Below are 21464 nucleotides of genomic sequence, written 5' to 3'. Positions count from 1 at the left end.
AAACTTCCCCTAAAGAAAATTTCTAGCTCATATGGCTTTACCTGTGACGTCTACCAAACATTAAAGAAATAGTGCCAAACCCATACATACCCCTTCAGAAAAGAGAGAAGGAAATGTTCCAATTCACTTTATGATCCCAGAATCACCTTCAATTCAAAACCAGTCAAGTATTTTCCTTAATTTACAGAAAAATGATCACTCATGAATCATGAATCCAATAATATATTAAAAAGTGACCCTCTGAAGTTTACATCAGGAATCCAAGTTGTTTCAGTATTTGAAAATAAGCGTAATTTGCCACCTTAAAAGACTTAAGAGAAAAACCATGACCACAGCAATAGATGCAGATAAACCATTTTACAAAATGCAAAACGCATTCATGACAAAACTTCTCAGTATAGAATAAAATCTCAGTGACATAAAGAACATCTATAGAGAAACACAGCTAACATCATACCTGATGATGAAATACACGCTTTCCTCCCTGAGAAAAGGAGAAAACACTGAAGGTCTTCTCTCACTACTTCTATTCAACAATACACCACTGCAGGTTCTAGTCAGCGCAATGATGGCGGTGTTGGGAGAACAAGGCAGGGAGGCAGATAGGCAGGCAACTTAGGAAGTGGTAAGATGGGTTCTATTCACAGACGATGTGTTTGTTTACCTACAAAATCTTAAATAATATACAAAACAACTGCTAAAACTAACAAGCAGGTTTAGCAAGATGACAAGATACAATGTCAACATACAAAACCAATGTTAATACCTGTATACTAGCAATAAATATTTGGAAAAAAAGTTTTTAAACACTGTGATTTACAATAGCATCAAAAACATAAAATACTTAGGAGTAGACCCAGCAAAAGACATTTAAGACACTACGCTGAAAACAATAAAACATTGTTAAAAGAAATTATCAAAAACTAATGTACAAATACACTGTGATAATGAGTTGGAAGACTCAATCTCATTCATGTCCATGCCTAACAAATTACTGAACAGATTCAGTAAAATTTCAGTCCCTGCAAACTTTTGGAAAAACCAACAAACTGATTTCAAATTTGTATGAGAATAGGCAAAACAATTTTAATAAAGGAAAACAAAGTTGATCTTTCCCCACCTGACTTACTTCACCTAGCAGAATACCCTCTAGATCCTTCCATGCATATCCTTTGATTTCACTTACATATGGGATTTGAAAAAAGAAAGAAAAGAAACAAACAAAAACCAGAAACAAACACATAAATACAAAAAACAAACTGATGGTTGCCTGAGGTGGGGGGTGGCCAACAGGTGGGTGAAACAGGTGAAGGGGATTAAGAGGTACAAACTTCCAGTTAAACAGGTCACAGAAATGGAAAGTACAGCAGAGGGAACACAGTCACTAATACTGTAATAATAGTGTATGGTGACAGAGAGTAGCTACACTTACCATGGTGAGCACTGTATGATGTACAGAACTGTCCAATCACTATGTTGAACACTTGAAACTATTATATATTGTATGTCAACTATACTTCAATGTTAAAAAATTTTTAAAAAAAGAAAAAAATTGAGATTTACAGCTCCTGCATTTAAGGCTTAATATTTAACTACAGTCATCATTTACCTGAAGTTCAGGTATACAGATAAGATCAATTCATGATGAAAAAACTCAGAAGACCGTTCAGTGATTGCTTGGACTGGGGAAGGAACTTACGGGGAAAGTATTCTGGGAAAACTTCTCTGGTGATGGAAGTATTTTCTATCTTATAAGAGGTACAGATTCTGGGGTGCCTGGGTGGCTCAGTGGGTTAAGCCTCTGCCTATAGCTCAGGTCGTGATCCTGGGGTCCTGGGATCAAGCCCCGCATCAGGCTCCCTGCTCGACAGGGAGCCTGCTTCTTTTTTTCTCTCTGCCTGCCTCTCTGCCTACATGTGATGTCTTTTGTCAAATAAATAAATAAAATCTTTAAAAAAAAAAAAAAAAAGAGGTACAGATTCCACAAGTCTATGCATTTTTTAAACTCATCAATTGTATACTTAAGTTGTATAAACTTCACCTCCTGGAAATATATCCTTAAAGAGCAGTAAACAATGGTGAATTCCAGGTTTGTATATTTGCTTTTTATCATACTATGGATTAGCAATTCTGAAACTACTCTGTGTGTTCTAGGCTTGAGTAAATGAGTAAATAAATTGAAGAATACTGGGAGACACATTTCTCAGTACTGGAGAAGTTAGCTTTAAATAGAGAAAGAACAAGAACATACTCTGGCTTTGGTTTAGAATCAGAGTGTATCAATATCAGTATGAATTCATGGTTAATAACAGAGATACATAAAAATAAAATACAAATATATGTGTTTATAAAAATATATATGATTTTGGGAAATATACATAATTTCCTACTCTAGATTTGTTTCTAAACACCATTTTCCATTAAAAAAAAGACTAATGGTCCTGGGAGTATAGCTAATTCCAGAGGTTGGGATAGGAAAAACACAAGATGAGCCTGGAAGAGCTTGCTGCGAGAAGGTAAGGAAGTACTCAAAGGATGATGGAAATGTGTCAGAAGGAGTCAGCTTAAAAGGGCTCTCACTGGCTCAATCTGGGACAGTTTTGAGCAGTGATCTAGGAGCTGTGGACCTAATGAATCAGGTAGGGACACCCCCACTCCCAACTCAACCACATACTACTATAATTGTAAAGGAATGTTGTCTCCCATATATGTAGATTATGGAGTTCCAGTTGACTTTTTTATATTATTGTCCAATACGTATCTACTCACAACCATTTTCAAGTAATGGCCGAATTTTCGGGAAATTCTGCATGAACAGTATCACCAAACCCTTTTGCAAAAAGCACTGGATTGTGTGGAGGAGCTTAGAACTAGGACAGCTTCATTGGTAGTGAGAAAGTGGGTGGTTGCTCCAAGAATAGCACCCAGACTGGAAGCCATGAATGAAGAAGAACCAAACAACTGTTTTTACAGAATGAAAGGGAAAACTATGTAGGTGGGAGGAGAGCTGCAATGTAAAGGCAATTAGTTTTAATTCAAAGTGGAAAGCAGAGAGGAAAGCAATTATGGTCAATTGCAAAATGAGAAAGCGGAGTGCATGTTTGTCACAACCACAAAATACTTCTGTGACATTTAACTATATTCCTCATTGCTCCCCCAAATCATTCAATACTCAGTGCATCCTGTTCCCTTCTCCACCTGGCTACCTCCACCCAAATGCCCAACCCTGGTCAACAAGTATCTAATGATGAGATGCATTAAAATATCTTCTTTAGGGGCGCCTGGGTGGCTCAGTGGGTTAAGCCTCTGCCTTCGGCTCAGGTCATGATCCCAGGGTCCTGGGATCGAGCCCCGCATCGGGCTCTCTGCTCAGCGGGGAGCCTGCTTCCTCCTCTCTCTCTGCCTGCCTCTGTGTCTGCTTGTGATCTCTGTCAAATAAATAAATAAAATAAAATAAAATAAAATCTTCTTTATCAGTCATGCTCCGCAGTTCTCATCTGACCCTTCCTCTTCATCGAGAGTTTCAAGAGAGGGAAGGCAAGACATGGATCAAAGGAACTACCCTCTCTTCCCAATCTCTGCTCAGAGCTGCAGACCTCAGTCTCCAGTTCCCTCCTTAACAATGTTCCTGGGGAGTCAAAATGAATTATACAAGAAAGATTCATGAATGAGCTAAAAAAACAACCATTTTTGTACAAGGTGTCCTAAATACTCTTTCAAAAAATATTACTTTAGCTGATTCTCTATCATGTTATTCTTGAAAGTCTAGAAAGCAACCTAAATTGCATTTCTATGTTAGAAAGCATATATAATGATATATATTGATATAATGATATTATACAATGAAGAAGAGAGTTGAATACAAATGGCAGACCCAAGTACAATTATTCATCATAGGAAGAAAAGGCATATGAAATCAATTAGAACAAATAATTTGATTGTTCTTTTCCAACCCATTTGTCATTTCTTTGGTCGTCTAGCACCTGAAACTCCTTCCTATGTTAGGCGATTTCTCCACCTTATGATTCCCCCCTGTCGAAGTGAAACATGCCCAATAGCTGCTTTCCTGATCTTCCCGATAGCTGGACAGAGGGTGTGGGGCCTAAGCCTGGCCAACCAAATGTACCTGCTCTTAGGCTTCAACTTGGAAATGAGTGATACAAAAAGCAGGGCCAGGGGAGGCACCACTCAAGACCCAGAGTGTCACGGTAGTCATGCTGTCTGGTGTCAACAAGCTGCAGTACTCACCTCCCATCAGCAGAAGCCTTGCCCACTGCAGACTAGATCGACAGTGATCATTTGTCAGTGATGCTGACGGATTAGGACCTGCTCCCCTAGCTTTCCCAGCCATGCTGGGAGCCAACTCAAACACCTTCCTGCTTAACTCCATGAATACTGGCTTTACCAGCTCACAACTAAGAATCCTGCCTGGCACATCTAGAGCCTTTCAACTGACGCTCATTTTACTAAGCTGCCACCTAGAAGAAGCTATAGCTCATACATAGAATGGCTGTTAAGTTTTTTCACTGGTTTAAAAAAAAAAAAAAAAATTGCTCCCCTCTGAATTTCCTAGTAATTATTTTGGCTTCTGACTTTTAAAGGCTCTGTTCAAATTTAAAGGTCTTTCCTATTTCAGGGCTGGAAATTATACTTTATAAGTATGAATACATGATTGAAAATAAATTAGAATAGAAATTCCATTAATATATGAGGCACATGATAAATAATAAAAACCCAAGTATCATTCCACCCTAGGTTACTGGCTCTAAACAGAAAGTAGATTACTGGAGGGAAAGTTCCGTATGATGATTACTCATTAGCTTATTCAAAGTGGCTTTACAGGCTTAGTCCATTTGCCAAATTGACTCTTGCCCAAATTTTCCTGGCACACAAATTACCAAACAGTTAACCCTCCTATTAGTAGTCTCAGCAGGAATCAATGCATGAATGAGCATAGAGCCTCTTCTCCTGCCTTGAAAGGCCAACAAGAGCAGTGCTCAGGCCAAATGTCTTCGAATTACCAAAGAGCTATGTCCAGTGTCAGATAATAAATACATGAATTGTAGATAATGGGACCTCTGCTTTCCCCGACTTCTGCTCTGGCAGTAATTTAAAGAACTGGACTCATTTAAAATAATGGATTTTTCGTCTTTCTGATTTTAGATTTCTAGAGCTTCAATTTATTCTATGTGCAAGAGAAGTGAAGATGTTTATTTAAAATATTTACTTTCAGGACTAAAGGTGACAGGTGACTTTGGTGTTTTTGCTCTTATCAGCTGATGTGATATTTTCTTTTTAAGGAAAGTTTCAGGATAAGACTACAAAATCTAACTTTTCACATGCTACAATCTACCAGAAGAGAATATTCTTTATGGACAAAGAGCAGCCCTGCTTATCAGAGCAACCTTTCACTGAGACTACACAGGCCAATGAATTTGGCCATAAAGGACTCCTGTATTCCCCTTATACGTGGGAGACAGATCACTGGCTCATTTTGTATAAGCCTCTCAGGACCCATAGGACAGAAACAATTTCCTTTCACTCCCAGCCAGGTTGGAAATGACCCAGTCATTCAGAAACAAACAGGATGTAAGTTGATTAAAAAAAAAAAAAAAAAATCAGCTAGATAATAAAATCTTTGATTCAACTTGAAATGAGTTCCTTCCTTTTTCTCCTACAAGAGAAATGACAGATAAAATGCAAAACTGAAGTAAAATGTAGGAAAGCACGCATTTTTATACATTAAATGCAATCCCAAAGAAAAATTTTTTCTTGACTTTTGATAACACAGCATGAAAGCCAGCCGCATACTTTATTATGAAATAGCGCATCTGACACGTTAAGAACATAATTGAAACGTGTCTCATCCAAGAAATACAAATGAGCTTCGGTGACATCAGCTGAAACATACTGGTTCTTGCTTCTGCGGTTCCTGGGGGATTTCTGAAAACCTCCAGGGACATCAGTGGTTGCTCTGCAGGGCTTTGTAAAAGGGTTTGCAAAGTCCAGAGTAAAACTGTTTGATTTTTGCCCCATACCCGTGGAAGGTCTTCTAGACTTCTGTGCTCTTTTACCCAGTGCTTTAGTTTTCTACCACGTGACATAATGAAGAAGAGGTTTGCTTTCATTCAACACCTATACCAGAACATGGGCACACACAGGTCAATGCAAGGATATAATTACAGGGGCAAAAACACACACATTAAATGACAGTATCATAAATATTTACAGTAATTCTGCATTCAGGTTCACCGTCAACCAGGTGTTACATGTGAACTCTAACAAGTTCTCTGGAAAGGACAAAAAGAAGAAACACTGAAATGTATGCTTTAGGAATGGTTGGAAGAACGGAGTACTTTTAATTCTAGTTATACTAGACATTATTAGCTTCTCTGACTTCCTCATTCTCTTCTAATAAATGGAATCAGTAGTCTGGGCAGCCCATCAGAAGGACAAAAGTTGAACTTCTATTTCCTTTTGGCTGGTGGCAGTAAGTCAGTTTTTATCACTTAGGACTCTTGGAAGCATGTACTCAAGTACAATAACAAATATGCGTGTGTTGGTGGGGGAGGTGAGAAAGAGCGAAGAGGTTGGTTTAAATGAAACACATGTGAGTAGGAGCCTGGAGGTCTGCAGCACACACAGTCCTCAGACCCCAGAGGCGAGTTTGAGACTAACCAGGACTTCAAGATGACACGTTGTAAGACTACATCTACCACAGAAATTTCATTCTATTCTCCTCATGCTAATTTCATTTTCCAAAGACATAATTTACAGAAGTAATTTCTAGTTGCAAAGAAATACGTGAGACAGGAGCTGGGGACGTCCCCATCTGATCAGCGTCCTGGTTGCAGTACTGGATCACAGGCCTGGCAGTAGAGCATGTCTTACGGCACTAGAAAAGGGAAGCCCCCCTCCCCATCACCGCCCCCCCAAAAGCGTATTTTAAAGAAGCATCAAAGTAACCTTTATAGGAAACATAAATTCTTTGTTATACGCATTTTAGAGCTTAGTGTTATTTTTGAATTATATTTGGAAAGGGCCACCAGGATCGGTCAGCATTTTGCCTTTTGAGACACTTATCCCATGTAAGAACACACAAGCCTAGAAATGGCGTCTTCATCCTACACTGTGATAGAGGGAAAATGACTGAAAGTCTCAATACCTTCTTTTGTCTGCTTTCAGCAGCAGCGAGCTGCGTGGACATCCTTTCTTGCATCTTCCTGCAGTGGGCCATGACTGCTTCAAGGACGGAGAGGGGGTTGGTACAAACTGGCTTCTTCTCTTTATCACCAGCACCTGCCTCATAGTCTCTCTGCAGTGCCAAGAAGGGGTCATTCAAATTAAATCTCCCATACCGTTCCTGGATAAATACCTCCTTCCTGCGAGCCTAGAACAAAATCAGAGGAATGTATTGAAGAAAGAAATAAAAATATACAGAAAGATATTTATAAGAAGGTTTTGTGATTACTTTTCCAAATGATATTCACAACTGTTTTGAGTAATGGCTTACGTATGATGTCAGGCGTTGAGTGAGGAGCGAAGGGAATGTGACCCCAATCCCTGACTAGCCTGGCATGCCATTCAGCCTACTTTCAAATTTTCTTCCTTAAAGAATGTCTTTTAAATTACAAATGATGCAAATACAGTTTTTTCCCATGATGCTCCCTCCTTCAACGATCTGTGTTTTAGGTACAGTCTCTTCCAGTTTAAAACAAAATCAGAAATACCAACTATTAAAATAACTTCTAGTGAAAGTTCAAAAATAAAATTATCTCTATCTTGATAGAACTTCTTTTTTACCTAATACTTATCAAGCTAAATCGCAAAATATAAACCTCCTACAAGTTTTGTTGAGCCACAAAGAATTTATAAGGGTATTTGCTAAAGAATAAAATACCTGATGACATTTTTATGTCAAAAAGTCACAACATTCATATTTTGTGAAGTTGGACTAAACTACCAAAAAACCTCCAGAAAATTTAAGATGATGAAAATATCTCATTGTTGAAGGGCATGAAAATAGAGTTCACAGAGTCCCAGAAAAGAATGTAACCTCATTTCATTCTCAGTGTCAGTCCCTCAGCGTCAAAGTTAATTTCACATCCACATGTCACTAAATGTTATTTTCTATAATTAGCCTACAACAGTCTTTGCATAAAATGGAAAATAGTAGAAAAATATTGAAGCTAGCAACATTTTCAGAACTCGGGTCATGTGGACTAGCCACTAGAAAATAATTATTCTATGTCGCTGTCAGTGGAAAAACTAAATTACTTTACAATGAATCAAGCTAATTGTCCAAAACGTTAAATGTGTTTTCTGAAGAAATATTACATAAACTTCCTCACTTTAAAAGTAGCTGCATTGAACAACTAGACTTTTCCATTTTTAGACCACTGTGAGCAAGCCAACAACTAGATAAACACAAGTGCAAATGACAAATGGGCAAATCTAACTATTTTTTCCTATTACCAAGTTAGATGAAGAAATACAGTTTATAAAAAGCCCAATTTCACCATGAAAATTAAGCTAGGATCATCTCAGAGGATCATTTTAAACTTAAAAGTCAACATGATTTATGAATCAAAAGGCATTTTATAGTTCTGGATTCTTCAAGTTCAATTAAGTAATCAATACACTGAGTAAGCATCACTTTCAAGATGCAATTTCAAAAGCAAGTACATTTTGCCTTCCTTCACTTCTCTCTTCATTTTTATTGAATGTAATAATTCATCCCCCACCCCTGGATGAAAACCTGAGATACCCCTATGGTTTTTTCTTATTTTTTTTTCCTCTTACTTTTCTCTAAATACAAGTCCTATAGTCATTTTAAGACATAAACCTGTCTCAATTTGATTAGAATATCCAACCTGAGTGTAGGACAGCTTCCTTTCCCCAGCAAAGATCTGTGGCAGGGTAATACATACCACTGGGAAAGGAGGGTTTACGAAAACACCTCTCCCTTTACACAAATCTTCTCCCCCTCTTTCTAAGTGGTTTCCGTTCTCTCTGGGTTAGAAGGGCCTGGAGGTGAGGGAAGCAGGACAATTCTACCAAACTGGTTCAGTTGGAAGATTATCCTTACCAACTGAGTGTGGTGAATATTTAAAGCCTACTGCTTCCCTATGAAGTGCCTGGTGACTTTAAAGGGCCACCAACGGGGCACCTGGGTGGCTCAGTGGGTTACAGCCTCTGCCATCAGCTCAGGTCATGATCCCAGGGTCCTGGGATCGAACCCCACATGGGGCTCTAGCCCTACATCGGGCTCTCTGCTCAGCAGGGAGCCTGCTTCTCTGCCTGCCTCTCTGCCTACCTGTGATCTCTGTCAAATAAATAAAATCTTTTAAAGGACACCTGGGTGGCTCAGTTGGTTGGGCAGCTGCCTTCAGCTCGGGTCATGATCCCGGCGTCCTGGGATCGAGTCCCACGTCGGGCTCCTTGCTCATCAGGGAGCCTGCTTCTCCCTCTGCCTCTGCCTGCCATTCTGTCTGCCTGTGCTTGCTCTCTCTCCCTCTCTCTCTCTGACAAATAAATAAATAAAATCTTTAAAACAAACAAACAAACAAAAAAAAATAAAATAAAATCTTTTTTAAAAAAAATAAATAAATAAAGAGCCACCAACCCCTTGTCCCACTGCTGGGGTCTCTTCATCTATAGTTTCCCTCAATGCAGACCATAAATTTAGGACTACATAATCTGCAAGACCTGGTATAAAATGAGAACATAGAGCCCTTTGTTCAAAAATTTACAATTTCAAGATGGTGACAGCATACCATTTAATCAAGCAGGGGAGGTTCCTAAGTGCATGACCCTCTGCCAATGCACAGGTTGCACACCCATGAAGCTAGCCTTGCATCACTCCTTACACAGCATCTAGAACCTGATTTTTGTCAGAAGAGGTTCCACATTCTCTAGACTTCTCTACTGAACAGCATCTGAATCAATCTTATTCTCATCTTTTGGTACTTATGGCCCAAGGTAGTGTATTGGAAACGCTCAAGAAACTTCATCTGAACATAATTCTGGGAATGCAAGACGACAGGACACCCAGTTTGCAATCTCTATTATGGGAAGAGTCCAGTCACTCTGGGCCTGGCAGGACTGTCTTCTCCTAAACCTTTGCTCTGAGCTCCTTTAAAGTAGGGGCACTTTTACTCAGCTGACATCCTGCCAACCCATCAAACACACAATGGGTGTGTAATGTATTCTTGCTGCACAGATAAATGTAGCATCCAGTGGCTTTAGGAAAATATAATTTTAACTCAGAGCCTCCTAAGGAAAGAGCTCGCGCCATTTTCTCCATTACAGGAAGTTAGGTTTCCTCACAAAGGGACCAACCTTAACAGGAAACTGGGGAAGAAGTTAGACCAATGTCAGACTCCTCTATGCAGAGCTCATTCCTGAGAAAAGGATGACCAAGTATTAGTTTACCCACTATCTGAGTCAGAACTAGGGGATCCCAGGAAGGACTCAATTAACTCTCTAAACTAAAACCAGGCAAGAGCATTTTCAGGAAAACCACAGGGGTAGCAGATGGTTTTCCATGATTCATGATTTTTTACACTACTCACACCCCAAACCTAGATTGTATATCATAGAGGCACTCTGCTAACCAGAGTTCTCAGAATACCTTTCCTAGGAAACCTCAGTCACTTTTCTGTGTAAAGGCCTTCAACATTCTCATAGTTATTAAGCGCTCTCTCCCCCATACCTTTGTCCATGTGATGCTGGCAGGCCAGGACACCCTCCCATCCTTCGCCTGTATAACTTCCCACTGACCACTAACCCTCATTGCCATCTCCTCCTCTTTTGCTCATCCCACAAGATTCAGAGTTTAGCTTAATTTGGATTTAGGCAAGCATTTATAACAACACATGCCCAAGCCAATAGACATCCCTTAATTTTACCTACTTTTCAACTAACTATTATTGCTTATTCTTTTAACATCCTTGAAAAAATGTTTACCTTTCTTAGGACATCTTACTTTATAACAAGAATATCTGATTCTTAATATACTATATTACTTTTGCCAAGGGCAGATCAACAACACATACAAGTTTTAATATTTAAGGAAATCACCTAACAAAAATGACTTGATGTTTATCATACTGGGTTTGAAGGGGCCTTTCCCTTAAAGAAGGAAGAGCTGAATGTGCAGATAACTTCTTGGTTTATGCATCAGAATTACTTGAGAATAAAATGCATTTCAGGGAAGTGAGTCATTTTAAAGACACAGACTATAATTATGAAAACAGACTTAAAGGAACCCTTAAAGCTAGCTACATTGATAGAAATGTAATTTCAATCAGAATCTGAAGTTTTATAAGATCTATAAAGATCTTTTATAAGATCTTTTATAAGATCTTTCTCTATTGAGAAAGAAATAAAAACATGCTATTACTAAGAGAGGTTTTGACAAATACAGACTTCCTACTTGGGGCTTTAATTGTTCAACCAGATCAACTTAAGTATGTTGGACCTAATTAGTAACAATAAAAAGAAAAATACTGGGTGCCTGGCTCAGTTGGTTAAGCGACTGCCTTCAATAGGGTCATGGTCCTGGAGTCCCGGGATCGAGTCCCGTGTCGGGCTGCAAGCTCCATGGGGAATCTGCTTCTCCCTCTGACCTTCTCCACTTTCATGCTCTCTCTCGCAAATAAAGAAAATCTTAAAAAAAAAAAAAAAAAAAAAAAAAAAGAAAAGAAAAATACTTAAATGTTCAACTTTTCCTAGAGTATGTAATTTTCTTAGAAAAAATCTAATACTTACATTGTGGGTCAAAATTAAAACATACCACCAATTAATTTTAACACACACTTTATTTTTCTTTATTTTTTTATTAACGTATAATGCATTATTTGCCCCAGGGGTACAGGTCTGTGAATTATCAGGCTTACATACTTCACAGCACTCACCACAGCACATATCCAATTTCCGTAACCCAACCACCCTCAGTTTGTTTCATGAGATTAAGGGTCTCTTATGGTTTGTCCCCCTCCCAATCCCATCTTGTTTCATTTTTTCCCTCCCTAGCCCCCACAACCACCAGCCCTACCTCTCAAATTCCTCATATCAGCAAGAGCATATGATAACTGTCTTTCTCTGACTGACTTATTTCGCTTAGCATAATACCCTCTAGTTCCACCCATGTCGTTGCAAATGGCAAGATTTCCTTTCTTTTGATGGCTACACAGTATTCCATTATATATATAATGGAATAGATAATAGAATAGAATAATAGAAGTGATATATACATATATATCACTTCTTCTTTATCCATTCATCCATTGATGGACATCTTAGTTTCTTTCCATAGTTTGGCTATTGTGGACATTGCTGCTATAAACATTCGGGTGCACTTTCCCCTTCGGATCACTACATTTCTATCTTTTGGGTAAATACCCAGTAGTGCGATTGCTGGGTTGTAGGGTAGCTCTATTTTCAACTTGAGGAACTTCCATGCTGTTTTCCAGAGGGGCTGCACCAGCCTGCATTCCTATCAACAGTGTAGGAGGGTTTCCCTTTCTCCGCATCCTCACCAACCTCTGTCGTTTCTTGACTTGTTAATTTTAGCCATTTTGACTGATATCAGGTGGTATCTCACTCTAGTTTTTTGTTTGTTTGTTTGTTTATTTGACAGAGAGATCACAAGTAGACACAGAGGCAGGCACAGACAGAGAGGGAAGCAGGCTCCCTGCCAAGCAGAGAGCACGATGCAGGGCTCGATCCCAGGACCCTGAGATCATGACCTGAGCCGAAGGCAGAGGCTTAACCCACTGAGCCACCCAGGCGCCCTTCACTCTAGTTTTGATTTGTATTTCCCTGATGCCGAGTGATGTTGAGCACTTTTTCTTGTGTCTATTGGCCATTTGGATGTCTTCTTTGCCAAAATGTCTGTTCATGTCTTCTGCCCATTTCTTGATTGGATTATTTGTTCTTTGGGTGTTGAGTTTAATAAGATCTTTATAGATTTTTGGATACTAGCCCTTTATCTGATATGTCATTTGCCAATGTCTTTTCCCATTCTGTCAGTTGTCTTTTGGTTTTGTTGACTGTTTCCTTTGCTGTGCAAAAGCTTTTGATCTTGATGAAGTCCCACTAGTTCATTTTTGCCCTTGCTTCCCTTGCCTTTGGAATGTTTCTAGGAAGAAGCTGCTGGGGCTGAGGTCTAAGAAGTTGCTGCCTATGTTCTCCTCAAGGATTCTGATGGATTCCTGTCTCACACTGAGGTCTTTCATCCATTTTGAGTCTATTTTTGTGTTTAACACACATTTTAAAACTTATAGCTAAAATTATTTTATCTTATGAAAAGCCAAAATGATTCTGTAATATTTTAAAAAATGATACTAATAAAAGACAACTTTTAGTGAGGTCTTACTATTATTATAGGTGTTTTATATTCATTTTCTCCTAAAAATAAGTCCAAGAGATAGCAATTACTTTAATTCATAATTTAGAGACAAGCATACTGAGGCTTAGAAAGATTAACTTACTCTCAAGGTCACTTCAACTGGAGCTAGTATTCAACCCAGCCAGTCTTACTCCAAAGCCCACACTGTTGAGTACTACAAGATTATTATGGGGGCACCTGGGTGGCTCAGTCTATTGGGCATCTGCCTTCAGCTATGGTCATGCTCCCAGAGTCCTGGGATAAAGCCCCTCACACTGGGTTCCCTGCTCCCCACTCCCTCTGCACCCGCCCCCCACCCTATGCTCTCTCTCTGGCTCTGCTCTAAAATCTCTAAAAAAAAAATAAAAAATTCAAATAAAAGATCATTATGACTAGAGTATTTTTGGAACACTAAAAAAGGTTCAAAAATAAGTCATATTTACAACACTATTCAAACCAGTACAAAGAAATGAAGTTTAAAAGACACAAATATGCCTTCATATTTCAAGAAGTTAAGAGTATTCTCAATGCTCTACATTTACTTTCATTGTTACTGACCATATGGTTAATAAGATTTAATAAAACTTAAGGGTTTTGTTCTTTTCCTAAGATTCTTCAGAGAGGGGCACCTGGGTGGCTCAGTCATTAAGCATCTGCCTTTGCCTCGGGTCATGTGTCGGGGTCCTGGGATCGAGCCCCACATGGGGCTCCCTGCTCAGTGGGGGCCTGCTTCTCCCTCTCCCTCTGTCTGCCTCTCTATCTACTTGTGATCTCTCTGTCAAATAAATAAATAAAATCTTTAAAAAAATTCTTCAGAGGGTATCATTTAAATGTAAAAAAACAATTCAACAGGAAAAAATGGTTTACTCATTAACTGAAAGTATGTTTAAAGCATTAATACTGATCTATAACTCCAAGACTAAGAAATTCTGTCCTCAGCTCTACCCTACTCTGCCACTGTCTTGGGTGCCAATGACATAAAACCACAAGGGATGGCTGAAGTCATGAGCCCAATCTGAAGAGATGGACTTTCTCAGGAATAAATAAAAGTCAGTTCTTGAGTACAAACACAGAAGCAAGTACGAAAAACCTAGGCTTGAAGTCAACACTATTTTCAAGGCATGAACAGTGAAATGGAAACGGTCCTTCCCCCACACCTTAAACCAGAAACTATATTCCAGGGTGCATTAATTAATAGAAAAAAGATATCAGAACTAGACAATTCCTGGACTACTGGGCTCACTTCTGGGTGAAATATTTAAATAGTGATCAATAGGAAAAGAGCCTGAGAACAGAACTGAGGGGGTTTTTTGGGGTTTTTTTTTGAGATTTTGTTATTTAACAGAGAGATAGAGAGAGAGCACAAGTAAGCAGAGTGGCAGGCAGTAGGAGAGAGAGAAGCAGGATTCCTGCTGAGCAGAGAGCCCGACGTGGGGCTCCATCCCAGGACCCTGGAATCATGACCTGAGCCGAAGGCAGCCACTTAGCCAAATGAGCCACCCAGGTGCCCAAAGAACCGAATTTTTAAGAGCAGAAGGAAACAGGGGAGCTAAAAAGACATACAGAGGCATGACTGCATTCTTTCAGTATCTGAAGTTATCTGGGGTTTAAAAAGGTATTGGACTATTTACATGACTCCCAAACAACTGAATTAGAGCCATAATCATAAAAATCTTTCAAGGGCAAAAGCTGTTCTAGAAATAAAATAAGCTGCAATGGACTGGAGTGAAGTCTGTGTCTGACTGTATTGCAAACAGAGGCTGAAAAAACATGTGGCCGACAGGGCTCTTAAAATCAGTAGGGTCCCTGGGTTCTAAACCGTTACACTCCTCTCAAATCATAAAAAACTATTATTTAAAATCAATATGGATGGAAAAAACAGATTTTTCTGAACAGTCAACATAAAAATTTACCTATCTAGCTCTAAAGTTCTGTCTTAGTGGAAAAGAGTTCAAACAGACCACAATTAAGCAAACAACCCTCCCCCCAAAACGTAAGAGCTCTTCTAAGAAGAAAGAAGGAAAAAATCCTACTTGTAAGTAAAAGAGAAGGGAAAACTAGAGATAAGCCATTGTCCTCAGAGATCATTCTCACTCTAAGAGGGGTAGAATAATCTAGGATCCAGTTTACACATTTATACAACACACGTGTCCACACATGAACGCACGCACACACCCACACACACAAGGAGGGGGAATATGGACAACAGAGGGTACAAAAGCAATGTAAAAATTACATAGTCTTTTGGAGCACAGTCACTGCCCTTCAATGGTTGCAAAATCTTAGAAATTCACTAGCCAGGAACAAAAGAGAACTTGGAATATGAATTAAATGCCAAAAAGTCTGAAAAGTTCATTTCAGTGAATACATTTCAGACACCATATGTGGCAAGACATACACAGCAAAGAAATGAAGGGCTGTCATGGCATCCCATGATCTGCCTGCCATACTGGCTGGAATAGTCAGCCAGAGAAGAGGCACATTTTCCCTGCTTTTTCTCCCCCCCACCCCCCCACTTCCCCAACCTTCTGCCACCTACAATGTCATAGTTGCTAAGGAACATGATCACCTGGATGTATGGAAACTGTCATGCCAGGAATATACATAATGCATATTATGAATCATATATCAAGATAGAATTATTGGTTCTTAAGGCTAAAATTGAGACGTTGCACTTCAATAAACCATTAATTTTCTCTAAAAAATGTAGACCATTATAACAAAATCCATGAAATGGCTTGGCTTCACTGAAATCGGAGCCAGAAGTAACCCATTACCAAACCCTTTATTTTGACCTCATATGCCACTTAGAGCCTTGCACACATCCATCTCAGCCAGATATGTGGGCCACGCACATCTGTAAAAATAAGATTACCTTTATTCCCTAACTAGGTCAAGAATGGCACACAGGGCTGCACCGTTCTGTCCTCTTGCTCAGAGTACACATGATTAAGTTATCAGCACACGTGAAGCTGAATCCAGGAAAAGCCTCACAATTTGTCCTAATTCATCTCTCCAGGCAGCCACCAACCATCAATCAGAACTGGAATACCCATCAACTTACCTGCCAGTGTGGCTCTAGGCATTTAATTGCTGTGATCAGCTATATCTTTATCAATACCAGACAGTTAAAACAATGACTTTTACACCTCTGTAACTTAAAGAACAACTAAGCGTGTACCCCACACATACCAGTTAGTTATTTAAGGTTAACAGAAGTAATGGTTTTCTATTACCAGGATTAGTCCTGCCTATGACTAAATGAACTTTTCATATAAAAAAAAAGTTTTAAATTTCATGAGAAAGGCACTATTATTTCAACAGTAATAAAAAACTAAGTGTATTTATTCAAATCTATAAGTATATTTGAACTATTTTATATTTTTATTTAAAATAATGCATGTTCACTAAACAATGCGGGAAAATACTGTTAGAAGGGGAAAAAAACTACCATCCATAATTCTATCACTGAAAGGCAGTCATCATTAAATTTGCCTTGTACTCTCTATTTTTTTTAAACAATGTACTAAAATAATATTTTCATCAAGGACTTAAGGGAATACGTTTAAGTAGCCTTCCCACTTAATTTGCTATTTCCTGGGATGCCTGGGTGGCTCAGTCGGTTAAGCCACTGCCTTCGGCTCGGATCATGATCCCAGGGTCCTGGGATCAAGTCCACATCAGGCTCCTTGCTCAGTGGGGAGCCTGCTTCTCCGCCTCTGCCTGCCGCTCGGCCTGATTGTGCTCTAACAAATAAATACGTAAATAAATCTTAAAAAAATCTTTTTTGCTATTTCCCATTTCAATAATCTATTATCTATATTTTTTGAAAAGGTTTGTGTATATTAACAGTATTTATTTTTTTTAATATTTAATAGCATTTACCAGCGAAATCATCCAGGCCTGGAGTTTTCCTTTGGGGAAGATTTTTCCTAATGAGTTTTTTAAATAGATATGAAGCTGTTTGGGTTTTTTCTTTCTCACAGCAATTTTGCAAGTTGTATTTATCAAAATATTTGTCTACTTCATGTAGGATGTTCAAGTTGTTCATAATATTCACGTACTAGCTCTATGATGTCTATAGGATCTGTAGTGATAATCCCTTTTTTCCTTCCCAATATGGTTATTTGTCTACTTTTGTGTTCTTGCTCATTTTAACTAAGAATGTGTCCATTTTCTCTTAGCCCCCCCCCTTTCTTTAAAGTAAGCTCCATGCCCAACATGCAGCTTGAACTCACAACCCTGAGATCAAGAGTCCCATACTCTAGGGGCGCCTAGGTGCTCAGTCGTTGGGCATCTGCCGATGGATCAGGTCATGATCCCAGGGTCCTGGGATCAAGTCCCATGTCAGGCTGCTCAGCAGGAAAAAGCCTGCTTCTCCCGCTCCCCCTGCTTGTATTCCCTCTCTCACTGTCCCTCTCCATCAAGCATTTAAAGTAGTAAATTTTCCTCTAAGTACTGTTTGAGCTGTATCTCAAATACTTTGATGTATTTTTGCTGTCATTCACTTCAAATTATCGTGATTTCGTTGTGATTTTGTCTTTGACACATGAATTACTTTTTTTTTTTTTCAGAAGCTTCCAGATATTTGGAATTTTCCTAAATAGCTTATCCTTATTGGTTTCTCATTTAACTCTGTTGAGGTTACTGAATATAATCTACGAATGTCAATTAAGGTGTTCATAGTGTTATTCATATTTTCTACGTTTTTACTGTTTTTTTCTCCCCTAACAACTACTAGTTCTATCAACTACTGAAAGAGGTATTTAAATCTATAATTATGAAATTGTCTTTTTTTCCCCTTTAAATCTGTTTTTGCGTCTCGTATTTTGAGGCTCTGTTACTAGTCATATAAACATTTATGTCTTCGTGAGGAACTGTCCCTTTTGTCATTATGAACTGTATCATTCCTACAATACTGGGTCTGTTTTTGAACCTTCTATTGTTTCCTTTATCTTTCCATTCAGAATTTGCCAGTACAAATGTTTTAATTTGTATTATTAAATCCTACCAACCAGTAGGACAAGTTTCCTGCACAATATCAGTTTCTAAAACTTTGTTATGCTACCAGCTTATTCTTCCAGATGAAATTCAGAAATTGATAAACCTTAAAAAATTATAATTTTGATTGGTATCATGTATAAATTAGATATACATTTGAAAAAAGAGGACTTTTTCATAAAATCAAGTCTTGCTACTGAAAAGTAATCTTGTCTCATCATTTATTAAAATTTGCTGTTGTATCCTACAAAAGTTGTCTATTTTTAAATCAATTAGCATAAATTTGAGAAAAAGGAAATTCTTTTCCATATTTTTGGCAATATCTGCACTTTCCTAATTATCTCTGTACATATTTTATCTTGATTAAACTTCTGGAACAGGACTTCTCAATCTAGGCTGCTCGTCAGAACCATGTGTAACTGTGAACACTCAGCTTTGGGACAACGTTCAATGAGGAGTCTACCAAGACTCCCCTAAGTACTTCAACGCCCCAACCAAGGATAAGGAGGACCAATTTCTTCTTTCCTATTACAATTTTATACCATTATTTCCATGCTTGACGCTTTACGCTTATTTCCAATTAGGTAAATCTTTAGGGCATTTATTTTTCAAAGCAGCTTTTGGATGAGTATATTTTATTTCTCTGCCAAACGAGAATTTTCATTTCCTTCTTACGTGAACACCACCATGTCTGGGTGAAAAAGTTATTTGGTGGTAATCCTCAACACTGGATAGGGTTCCACCACCTCCCGTGTTCAGTAGTGCACAGGAGCAAGTCCGAGGCCAGGTCGATTTTTCTCCCTTCAAGGGAAAACTTCTACTTTTCTGCCTAATTAAATCAATTCCTTCTCCAACGCTTAAGGCTGGCATTTTTCCTGCCCTACAGCCTTTTTGACCTAAAGATTCTGCTATATCTTCTTTACAGCATCCATTCTATTTGTTCTGATCTTTTTGAGGAACGTCAGATTTTTTTCTCCACTCCCTATCTTCCGCATACATGTGTCTTTGTTTCTGCTTTATCACTGTAATCTTTTCTTCTGGGCTCTGAGAGAACCTCTTAAATTTGTTATGGATTCAATTTTTTAGAACACTGATTTTTCACCATTGCTTCTAATACATGCTTTAACTCTCTTAGTACCTTTTAAATCCTGACAAGTATATCAGGTTGGTGTCATCATCCTCACTTTAGAGACGAGAAACCCAAAAGGGCTATGACCCAGGTGGAGGGCTAGAAGCAGGGGAGCCAGGACCTAGGCCAGAAATCTGCCTCCCACATCTGTGCTTTCTGTTCCCTGACTCTGCTGCCAGTTCACTCTTCATCATAGTCTGGGCTCATCCACCATTCAGCCTCACTTCAAAGTCTACGTTTCCTTGATTTTTAAGACACAAAGCAGATGGTGTCTAAAAATCACTTTCTAAAATTTACTTGTTTCTCATAATAATTTTGTCAGATGTAGGTCGTTTCTTTGCATGTTAAGTGTTAGGTTATCTTCCCTTTTCTTTGCTACAAAATCTTTCACAAACCGTGTGTTTTTTTTTTTTTTTTTTCCTTTTTTTTTCTGTTTACTCCATCTTTGGACCAGGAGGAGTCAACCCAGTGCTGGTGTTTATCCACAAGCAGGGCAGGTAGATTCTCCGAGTATCTTTAGTCTCCAGCTCGTTGCCATTAAAATGCTTCTCTAATATGGGGAGCGAGTGAGCAGACTGATGCCAATTTACGTGGCAGAGCTCCTTTCTGCTCAGAGGGGAGAAGACGTAATCAGAGGCACAGCCCCTAGGAGAGAAACAGGCTCTTCTGTTGGGTTTTTCCCCGCTGCCTTGCGTGTCAAGGACAAAGAGCCTCTCCAGCTACATGTGGCCACTGGGGACAGGAGTATGTGTCTATGCCACCCCTGGGCCGGCAGACGATCAGGGAGTGGCCCTGCTGCCCAGATACCTTTCTGGTAGTTGCAACAACACTGCTTTCTAGTGCATCTCCTTCACATACACAAACTATGTTTCAAGCAGCAACTCCCTACCTATCCCACAGTCTGCCCTTATCTCTCCAAATCCAGGAAGGTACCCTTTGGCTGGCTCTTTCCAAGTTACAGTTCTGCCTGCTGAGAGAGCATCACAGGGTTCCAGGAAGTGAGTCGATGCTCATTTATGCCTCAGTCTGGTCATACGGACATTGCCTCTAACAGGTATACCTTCATGTTTTAGGACATGGGTAATAGAGTAATGGAGAGGATGTGCTCAGAGATCACACAAAACAGGTCTGATGTATTCTGCTACTTCTATGTTACGTACACTTGGCCTGGTTACTTTACTCCCCTGGGGCTTCGCCAGTAATGAAAGGATAACAGAGAACTCAATCCAGGGTTTTGTTGTTGTTGTTTGGAAGGATTAATGAAATAATGCATGTAGGGCACTTAGCTGGGTACCTAAAAAACAGTAAACATCTAACAATTAGTAGCTATCATTTTAATAGTGATGACATAATTATCTCTTTCTCGTTTTTGCCTGCTTTTACATCACTTAGGCTATCTCATTAGAGAAATGGGAATTTGGGAGTCAGATGCCAACGTGCCCAAGTTTCCACTCTAGAATGCTTGGCAGCTGGGTGATTGTTTCCACAGCTTGACAACTACTGCATCTCTTCTATCACATCACACTCCTTCAGGAAAAAGACCTGGGCTCCTAACCGTCCATGAATCTAGAGCCCCCTTCGTGCATGTGCAAGGCCAAGCAGTGAGGGCATACTCAGGAGATACAGCCCATGAGATAAAAGAGAACCAACATGCTCCTGGATGGAAATGAACTCATCATTATCCAGCCCATACAGAAACACACATAAACAAGACACTCCACCAGTAGAGCCAATAGTAATAACAAATTCTTTAAACAGATTTATTTTAAAGGATTACAGAGCAAAAAGCAAAGACTCAGAACAAAATACAGCAGAATCCTATTTCAACATCACTCTTTAACATATAAAATCAGTTCTAATGTAAGTGAGATGATGTGTTCGGAAGCACTACATTTAGAGAATGGAGAGACGGCTATGGTATTAAAATTTATAAGCTTTGCC

The 21464-nt window shown here is 39.1% G+C and overlaps 1 protein-coding gene across 1 annotated transcript in view; it reads right to left on the bottom strand.

Annotated features, from left to right (window-relative positions):
• LOC111152046 (cortactin binding protein 2) overlaps nucleotides 1–21464 on the bottom strand; it is a 150573-nt gene that overhangs the window by 80557 nt on the left and 48552 nt on the right. Inside the window, exon 3 of the mRNA XM_022510331.1 lies at nucleotides 7166–7390. Coding sequence (XP_022366039.1) covers nucleotides 7166–7390 — 225 coding nt within the window. The remainder of the gene's footprint in view (nucleotides 1–7165; nucleotides 7391–21464) is intronic.

Source organism: Enhydra lutris, unplaced genomic scaffold (assembly GCF_002288905.1).
Source record: "Enhydra lutris kenyoni isolate GAN:26980312 unplaced genomic scaffold, ASM228890v2 scaffoldscaffold27, whole genome shotgun sequence".
In the NCBI taxonomy this organism is placed as follows: domain Eukaryota; kingdom Metazoa; phylum Chordata; class Mammalia; order Carnivora; family Mustelidae; genus Enhydra; species Enhydra lutris.
Note: the sequence above shows the minus strand (reverse complement) of the source record. Positions and strands in the feature narration are given on the sequence as shown.